Raw genomic sequence first — 10,552 nt, 5'->3', positions numbered from 1 at the left:
CTTGACATCACCGACACGCGAGATGGTTGGTTGAGAAAGCGCGGGAGTAACACGAAGGTACAGAAGAAACACCTTTATTATTTTATTGTCCGTAAACTACACCAGGAAGAGTAATTGTGCAAAGAAAACATAGGCTACCTAAAGTGAGCTAAATTAAATTAGGGCTATTTCTTTTATTCCTACAGCCTAAAATAATAGTTATTTTATGATGTGCCAAGTAGCCTACATGTTTATCTCAAAAGGATTCTAGTAGACGTTTTACCACATAATAAATAAAGCATGGTTGGATTGAGTTAACACATTTTTCATAAATGACCCCTACCCCTAGGCATGTATTTTAGGATTCATCAGAATATTCATGCGCTAATATGACAGCGAATTAAATAAAGGTTACACACATACACAACACTGACCAAAAAGTTATTTTGTTGGCATTTACGTATGGTCATAACAAAAAGCTAGCTAGCTAGCTCACGGATCCAAACAATGTTCTTCCCCAAAAACATAGCAAAACGACAATCTGTTTCTATATAGCTAGGTGTCATCATCTAAAATAACCTTAATTTATAAAGACAGTTCTTATTTGATTAATGGTGGATGAGCCACAATAGTGGACTTTTGGGTTAGCCTTCAAAATAAACATATGGCATAGTTCTACCATTTGTATTAATTTGCATCACTGTCAATGACATACTTTTATTTTGAAGGCAGACTGCAAATTCCACTTGTGCCTAATCCTTATTGTGGCTAGCTTCACAAAACAACCCAAGCCGGGTGAGCCTCACTAACCAGATGAAGCTTGCTGGCTGCTTATAACGTTAGCTTTGGGCAACAGGGTTAAGTAGCTGGCTATTTATTTTCATGAACTGAAGTTCAATTTCAATAGGCGAACAACAAGTGGCAACCTAGCTAATACTTACTCACAAGGATTCCTAAATTATTGCTAAGAATAATGAAAATGACTGCAGTTTCTACTGATCATTGCTTTCAGGCTGGTTGTATTGGTGCTAGCTAAATACCAAGCTAAAGCTAGCTACCTCAGAAGTTGTGGTCAAACTTTGTGCTTTATTACCAAAGCGGTATTGTAAACACATCGTTCGTGGCCGCTGTTTGCTTGTTTGTAGACTTTTTTTGGTACAGCTTTGACAGTGCTGCTGTGTCTTTTTTGACACACAAGGACCCAAACGGCATTCCATAGTATGTAAGTCATGAAGCTAATAGCAGTGACGCTATTACTGTGTAACTCCATTAGGGCAACATCTGAAAAACTAAGCACTTGGTAATGTTGTCCCGGTGCTCAACCAGTCGGCGACAGAAAACGGTTGATTGTCAAGGGCAACCAATTCCATTATCTTGGTGTTAATGGATTTCGCCTTTGAGTCGTCTCGCTGAAATGTTCTTACTCTTTCAAATGACTGCTGGACTTGTTGACTTGCTCGATCCACACAGCAGACATTGTGGACGAGGTTCGAATGCTGTGTTGCACGTATAGCGCAACATTTTACACGGCGTCATTACGTCATGTGCATACCTATATAACGTAGGTACGTCAGCCTTGACATCGGTTTTGCACATCGGCGCTAAACTAGACATCAGCCGATTCCGATATGTTCACAGATATATTTATTAGGTATGCTCTATATATATGTCACGCCCTGGCCTTAGTATTCTGTGTTTTCGTTAGTATTTTGGTGAGGCCAGGGTGTGACATGGGGATTTATGTGGTTTGTTTTGTCTGGGGTTGTTTGTAGTTATGGGATTGTGGTTAGAGTAGTACTCTAGGTAAGTTTATGGTTGCCTAGAGTGGTTCTCAATCAGAGGCAGGTGTTTATCATTGTCTTTGATTGGGAACCATATTTAGGCAGCCATATTCTTTAGGTCTCTTGTGGGTGATTGTTCCTGTCTTTGTGTTTGTGACACCAGATAGGACTGTTTTGTTTTTTTCACGTATCTTGTTTTGTAGATTGTTGTATTTTCATCTTTATTAAAGATGTACAAAAATAACCACGCTGCATTTTGGTCCGCCTCTCTTTCACCAGAAGAAAACCGTTACAATATATATATATATATATATAGAGAGAGATGAGATGAAGACAGACCAGCACATCTGAATACAAAATACAACATCTAATTTTAATTCTGATTAGCCTGTAAAGTTATTATCCATCCTAGTCCAAACATTCAAGTTTGAAAGGACCGTAAGCTTTATCAAAGGTTGCTACAACATGTAACAGCTGTACTGCTTGAAGACTTCTGTCGTGTGTTAACGTCTGTAGGGTAGTACTGAAATGCCTGCTGATCTGTGACTAACTCAGTGACTAAGCCTGTACTGAACATAGCAGACCAGAGCAGGTGGATTATAATGACATGCACCTCTATACACACACACATCTACACACACCTCTGAGGAAAGGTTACTTACTCGGGAGAGGAGGGGGAGTGTCGGGTGTGATGTGACACACACACACACACAGCCTTTGACGCAGAGGAATGGCCGTGTCACTGTTGGCACCTGCAGATTAACAGTACTGAGTTGGTTATTTGGGAGAAAGGAGAGAGATGATTTACTTCTGAAGTTGTTAAAGAAGTCACTCTAAGTAGAATGTACAGTCATTTTAAATGTATACAAAAAATGCATGTTTTATGCATAAAAGGTATCCTAGTAGTTTAAGGTACCCCAAATGTATTTAGCTTATTGTGTAGCCTATGTTGTGTTTGTTGTGTATGTATCCAAGCCAATATCAGATTTCTTTATTTAACCAGGTAGGCCAGTTGAGAACAACTTCTCATCTACAACGGCGACCTGGCGAAGATAAAGCAAAGCAGTGCGACATAAACAACAACACAGAGTTACACATAAACAAACGTACAGTCAATAACACAATATAAAAATGTATGTACAGTGTGTGCACATGTAGAAGAGCATGGAGGCAAGGCAATAAATAGGCCATAGAGGAGAAATAATAATTACAATTTACTATTAACACTGGAGTGATAGATGTGTCACTAGCTTTAGCAGCCATAATGTACCCTGGTCCCAGATCAGTTTATACTCTCGCCTACTCCATTGCTGTCATTGTCAAGCCATACATGGCAGTGAGTTGGCATGATAGCACAAACAGACTGGCGCTCAGCCTATTAGCAACCATGTATGTGTACATGTATGGATTTCCACTCTGTGTTTTCTCCCCAGGCCCACTCTATTGAGAGACCAGCACTACCAGTACCCGACGAAGGGATTGCGATGGATTTCCACTCTGTGTTTTCTCCCCAGGCCCACTCTATTGAGAGACCAGCACTACCAGTACCTGACTCTGTGTTTTCTCCCCAGGCCCAGGGACCAGCACTTGCGATGGATTTTCCACTCTGTGTTTTCTCCCCAGGCCCACTCTATTGAGAGACCAGCACTACCAGTACCCGACGAAGGGATTGCGATGGATTTCCACTCTGTGTTTTCTCCCCAGGCCCACTCTATTGAGAGACCAGCACTACCAGTACCCAACGAAGGGATTGCGTCATCTCTATGATGCTTATGCGGTATGGTGACTACTGCCAGGCAGACAACTGTATAAACTCTTAGCCTGCACGAGAACTAATTACCTAAGAGTATTTCCCACAAAGCATATCATTGATGACCACATACTATATATAATATATGATATTTATCTGAAGAAGGGCTTATGTCATCTCTCAGAACTCATCTCCACCACTTATTTGTATTCTTCTAAAGATAGCTAGGTGAGTCAACCGCATGTCACAGTAAGTACATGTTTCCTCAACAAAGTAGCTATCAACAAAGTCAGTGCTAGTAGGAAAAAACAAATGGTTGGGGGGGGGGGCTTAATCAAGATATTCTTCTTTGTTGCTATTGGTCAGAACTGAAGATGTGCCTCATATTCTAAAATGGTCTCCTGCCTCCTGTCATCCTCGTCATAGTTTATAAGTTGCGTTAGGAATTTATACTTTGGAGCCAATGTTCCGGCCCATTGCAAGTTGAAGTCTCTTAATTATTCCAAATTCTGTTTTATCTGAAACTGAAGAACTACACTGAACAAAAAATATAGACGCAACATGTGTATAAAGATTTCAGAAATGTTCCATACGCAAGCTTATTTATCTCAAATTTTGTGCTCAAATTTATTTACATCCCTGTTAGTGAGCATTTCTTATTTGCCAAAATTCTTGTCAGCAGATCCTCTCAAGCTCTGTCTGGTTGGATAGAGAGCGTTGCTGTACAGATATTTTCAGATCTCTCGATGTTCGATCGAGTTCATGTCCGGGTTCTGGCTGGGCCACTACAGGACATTCAGAGAAGCCACTCCTGTGTTGTCTTGGCTGTGTGCTTAGGGTCGTTGTCCTGTTGGTGAACCTTCATCCCTGTCTGAGGTCCTGAGAACTCTGGAGCAGGTTTTCATCAAGGATCTCTCTGTACTTTGCCCCGTTCATCTTTCCCTCGATCCTGACTAGTGTCTCAGTCCCTGCCACTGAAAAACATTCCCACGGCATGATGCTGCCACTACCATGCTTCACCGTAGGGATGGTGCCAGGTTTCCTCCAGACCTGATGCTTGGTATTCAGGCCATATAGTTCAATCTTGGTTTCATCAGACCAGAGAATCTAATTTCTTATGGTCTGACAGTCCTTTAGGTGCCACTTAGTGAACTCCAAGCGGGCTGTCATGTGCCTTTTTACTGAGGAGTGGCTTTCCGTCTGGCCACTCTACCATAAAGAACTGATTTGGTGGAGATGCCAAGATGGTTCTCCCATCTCCACAGAGGAACTTTAGAGCTCTGTCAGAGTGACCATCGGGTTCTTGGTCACCTCCTGACCCTGAGTCCCTGAGTCCTGGTGGTTTCAAACTTCTTCCATTTAAGAATGGTGTTCTTGGGGACCTTCAATGCTGCATACATTTTTGGTACCCTTCCCCAGATCTGTGCCTTGACACAATCCTGTCTCGGAGCTCTACGATAATTCCTTTGACCTCGTGGCATTGTTATTGCTCTGGAATGCACTGTCAACTGGGGACCTTATATAGACAGGTGTGTGCCTTTCCAAATCATGTCCAATCAATTGAATTTACCACAGGTGGACTCCAATCAAGTTGTAGAAACATCTCAAGGATGATCAATGGAAACAGGATTCACCCAAGCTCAATTTCGAGTCTCATAGCAAACGGTCTGAATGCTAAATAAGGTATCTTTTAATTTGTAATACATTTGCTAAATCTGTTTTTTTCTTTGTCATTTTGGGGTATTGTGACATCATTATGGGGTATTGTGATGTCCTTATGGGGTATTGTGATGTCATTATGGGGTATTGTGTGTATATTGATGAGGAACATTTTTATTTAATCAATTTTAGAATAAGGCTGTAACGTAACAATATGTGGAAAAAGTCAAGGGGTCTGAATACTTTCTGAAGGCACTTTATCTGAGGGTTATAGACCTACAGTCAGTGTAGGCAGTGTAGGCTAGGCTCTATTCCATTTAACGATATTCCATTTAACGCATCAAGTTCCCTTGACGTGCCATTTTGAAGTCACGTCTTGTTACTGTCCGAATTTGTGAGCGTTCCAATCATCACACGTAACATAGCCATAACATAACGTTAACATAACATAGCCATAACATAACGTTAACATTAACATAACATAGCCATAACATAACGTTGTGAACATAACATAACATACATAACATTAACATTAACATAACATTAACATAACATAACATTAACATAACATAGCCATAACATAACGTTAACATAACATAGCCATAACATAACATTAACATAACATAGCCATAACATAACGTTAACATAACATAGCCATAACATAACGTTAACATAACATAGTAATAACAAAGCCGGCACCGCCATCGTCCTGTGTTACCACTCCAACTGATCTTTCCCAAACATAACTTTTCTGACCCTCCTTCTCTTTATTTTCAACTCTCCATTTCGTACCTTTTCTCTTATTGAATTCAACTCTGACATTGTTCTTTTAGCCTCAGTGGATCGACGTGAACTTTTCCTGCCCAAGTTCCCGAAAGCATTTGGCTATTGGTGCGTATTTGGCAGTTACAGTTAGACCCTAAAGCTTACGCCGAGGCTACGCAACTAACGACAGATACAATAAGAAAACTCACTGTAGAATTCAGATATGATCCAGAATGATACATTTATGGAATTTGAATGGATTGTTTTCTCTTCAACCCACCCAACTACCCACACGCCTTTCATCCACCCAACTACCCACACGCCTTTCATCCACCCAACTACCCACACGCCTTTCATCCACCCAACTACCCACACGCCTTTCATCCACCCAACTACCCACACGCCTTTCATCCACCCAACTACCCACACGCCTTTCATCCACCCAACTACCCACACGCCTACCCACCCAACTACCCACATTTTATCCACCCAACTACCCACACGCCTTTCATCCACCCAACTACCCACACGCCTTTTATCCACCCAACTACCCACACGCCTTTCATCCACCCAACTACCCACACGCCTTTCATCCACCCAACTACCCAACGCCTTTCATCCACCCAACTACCCACACGCCTTTCATCCACCCAACTACCCACACGCCTTTTATCCACCCAACTACCCACACGCCTTTCATCCACCCAACTACCCTTTTTCATCCACCCAACTACCCACGCCTTTCATCCACCCAACTACCCACACGCCTTTCATCCACCCAACTACCCATTGCCTTTCACCCACCCAACTACCCACACGCCTTTTCCACCCAACTACCCACACGCCTTTCATCCACCCAACTACCCACACGCCTTTTTCCACCCAACTACCCACACGTTATCCACCCAACTACCCACACGCCTTTCATCCACCCAACTACCCACACGCCTTTCATCCACCCAACTACCCAGATCCACCCAACTACCCACACGCCTTTCATCCACCCAACTACCCACACGCCTTTCATCCACCCAACTACCCACACGCCTTTCATCCACCCAACTACCCACACGCCTTTCATCCACCCAACTACCCACACGCCTTTCACCCACCCAACTACCCACACGCCTTTCATCCACCCAACTACCCACACGCCTTTCATCCACCCAACTACCCACACGCCTTTCATCCACCCAACTACCCACACGCCTTTCACCCACCCAACTACCCACACGCCTTTCATCCACCCAACTACCCACACGCCTTTCATCCACCCAACTACCCACACGCCTTTCATCCACCCAACTACCCACACGCCTTTCATCCACCCAACTACCCACACGCCTTTCATCCACCCAACTACCCACACGCCTTTCATCCACCCAACTACCCACACGCCTTTCATCCACCCAACTACCCACACGCCTTTCATCCACCCAACTACCCACACGCCTTTCATCCACCCAACTACCCACACGCCTTTCATCCACACAACTACCCACACGCCTTTCATCCACCCAACTACCCACACGCCTTTCATCCACCCAACTACCCACACGCCTTTCATCCACCCAACTACCCACACGCCTTTCATCCACCAAACTACCCACACGCCTTTCATCCACCCAACTACCCACACACCTTTCATCCACCCAACTACCCACACGCCTTTCATCCACCCAACTACCCACACGCCTTTCATCCACCCAACTACCCACACGCCTTTCATCCACCCAACTACCCACTACCCACCCGCCTTTCACCCACCCAACTACCCACACGCCTTTCATCCACCCAACTACCCACACGCCTTTCATCCACCCAACTACCCACACGCCTTTCACCACCCAACTACCCACACGCCTTTCACCCACCCAACTACCCACACGCCTTTCATCCACCCAACTACCCACACGCCTTTCATCCACCCAACTACCCACACGCCTTTCATCCACCCAACTACCCACACGCCTTTCATCCACCCAACTACCCACACGCCTTTCATCCACACAACTACCCACACGCCTTTCATCCACACAACTACCCACACGCCTTTCATCCACCCAACTACCCACACGCCTTTCATCCACCCAACTACCCACACGCCTTTCATCCACCCAACTACCCACACGCCTTTCATCCACCCAACTACCCACACGCCTTTCACCCACCCGCCTTTCACCCACCAACTACCCACACGCCTTTCATCCACCCAACTACCCACACGCCTTTCATCCACCCAACTACCCACACGCCTTTCATCCACCCAACTACCCACACGCCTTTCACCCACCCAACTACCCACACGCCTTTCATCCACCCAACTACCCACACGCCTTTCATCCACCCAACTACCCACACGCCTTTCATCCACCCAACTACCCACACGCCTTTCATCCACACAACTACCCACACGCCTTTCATCCACCCAACTACCCACACGCCTTTCATCCACACAACTACCCACACGCCTTTCATCCACACAACTACCCACACGCCTTTCATCCACACAACTACCCACACGCCTTTCATCCACACAACTACCCACATGCCTTTCATCCACCCAACTACCCACACGCCTTTCATCCACCCAACTACCCACACGCCTTTCATCCACCCAACTACCCACACACCTTTCATCCACCCAACTACCCACACGCCTTTCATCCACCCAACTACCCACACGCCTTTCATCCACCCAACTACCCACACGCCTTTCATCTACCCAACTACCCACACGGCTGTGGTTCTGGTACTAGATCCAATAGTATCTATAGTGTGTGTGTTCTCTCTGTGGTGTCTAGAGGCCAGCCGGCCGTGGTTCTGGTACTAGATCCAATAGTATCTATAGTGTGTGTGTTCTCTCTGTGGTGTCTAGAGGCCAGCCGGCCGTGGTTCTGGTACTAGATCCAATAGTATCTATAGTGTGTATGTTCTCTCTGTGGTGTCTAGAGGCCAGCCGGCCGTGGTTCTGTTACTAGATCCAATAGTATCTATAGTGTGTGTGTGTTCTCTCTGTGGTGTCTAGACGCCAGCCGGCCGTGGTTGTGCTACTGGATCCTACACAGTCTGGAGCTGCTGGAGGAACCTGTCCCCACCTCCATCTCCTCAGTGAGTACAGCCACTGTCCCCACCTCCATCTCCTCAGAGAGTACAGCCACTGTTCTGCTACACTAACATAACAGATATATACTGACACTGTAACACACCTTGTCCCAACACACACCACCCCAACCATAATGCCAACCTACTGGCCGTCACTACTAACTAGAGCTCTGCTACCCGAGCCAACAGGCCTCAGCATTATACATCGGGTTAGGGGCCGGGAAGGGCCTGTTGTCTCATCAGTAACTAGGGGCCAGACAGGGCCTGTTGCCTCATCAGTAACTAGGGGCCGGGCAGGGCCTGTTGTCTCATCAGTAACTAGGGGCCAGGCAGTGCCTGTTGTCTCATCAGTAACTAGGGGCCGGGCAGGGCCTGTTGTCTCATAAGTAACTAGGGGCCGGGCAGGGCCTGTTGTCTCATCAGTAACTAGGGGCCGGGCAGGGCCTGTTGTCTCATCAGTAACTAGGGGCCTGGCAGGGCCTGTTGTCTCATCAGTAACTAGGGGCCGGGCAGGGCCTGTTGTCTCATCAGTAACTAGGGGCCGGGCAGGGCCTGTTGTCTCATCAGTAACTAGGGGCCGGGCAGGGCCTGTTGTCTCATCAGTAACTAGGGGCCGGGCAGGGCCTGTTGTCTCATCAGTAACTTGGGGCCGGGCAGGGCCTGTTGTCTCATCAGTAACTAGGGGCCGGGCAGGGCCTGTTGTCTCATCAGTAACTAGGGGCAGGGCCGGTTGTCTCATCAGTAACTAGGGGCATGGCCTGTTGTCTCATAAGTAACTAGGGACCAGGCAGGGCCTGTTGTCTCATCAGTAACTAGGCACCGGGCAGGGCCTGTTGTCTCATCAGTAACTAGGGGCCGGGCAGGGCCTGTTGTCTCATCAGTAACTAGGGGCCGGGCAGGGCCTGTTGTCTCATCAGTAACTAGGGGCCGGGCAGGGCCTGTTGTCTCATCAGTAACTAGGGGCCTGGCAGGGCCTGTTGTCTCATCAGTTACTAGGGGCCGGGCAGGGCCTGTTGTCTCATCAGTAACTAGGGGCCGGGCAGGGCCTGTTGTCTCATCAGTAACTAGGGGCAGGGCCTGTTGTCTCATCAGTAACTAGGGGCCGGGCAGGGCCTGTTGTCTCATCAGTAACTAGGGACCGGGCAGGGCCTGTTGTCTCATCAGTAACTAGGGGCCTGGCAGGGCCTGTTGTCTCATCAGTAACTAGGGGCAGGGCCAGTTGTCTCATCAGTAACTAGGGGCAGGGCCTGTTGTCTCATCAGTAACTAGGGGCCGGGCAGGGCCTGTTGTCTCATCAGTAACTAGGGGCCGGGCAGGGCCTGTTGTCTCATCAGTAACTAGGGGCCGGGCAGGGCCTGTTGTCTCATCAGTAACTAGGGGCAGGGCCTGTTGTCTCATCAGTAACTAGGGGCCGGGCAGGGCCTGTTGTCTCATCAGTAACTAGGGGCCGGGCAGGGCCTGTTGTCTCATCAGTAACTAGGGGGCAGGGCCTGTTGTCTCATCAGTAACTAGG

General features: G+C 46.8%; 1 protein-coding gene across 1 annotated transcript; it reads left to right on the top strand.

The window, feature by feature from the left end:
* Positions 1 to 6,157: 6,157 nt before the first annotated feature.
* LOC121839946 (adhesive plaque matrix protein-like) lies at positions 6,158 to 9,111 on the top strand. The gene is made up of 3 exons (XM_042300540.1): positions 6,158 to 8,686; positions 8,813 to 8,834; positions 8,963 to 9,111. The coding sequence occupies exons 1-3, from the start codon at positions 6,158 to 6,160 to the stop codon at positions 9,109 to 9,111; spliced, it is 2,700 nt and encodes an 899-aa protein (XP_042156474.1).
* The last annotated feature ends 1,441 nt before the right edge of the window (positions 9,112 to 10,552 follow it).

The sequence above is a fragment of the Oncorhynchus tshawytscha genome, linkage group LG18, assembly GCF_018296145.1.
Source record: "Oncorhynchus tshawytscha isolate Ot180627B linkage group LG18, Otsh_v2.0, whole genome shotgun sequence".
NCBI lineage: Eukaryota > Metazoa > Chordata > Actinopteri > Salmoniformes > Salmonidae > Oncorhynchus > Oncorhynchus tshawytscha.
The sequence above is the reverse complement of the archived record's forward strand: the minus strand, read 5'-3'. Positions and strand labels throughout refer to the sequence as shown.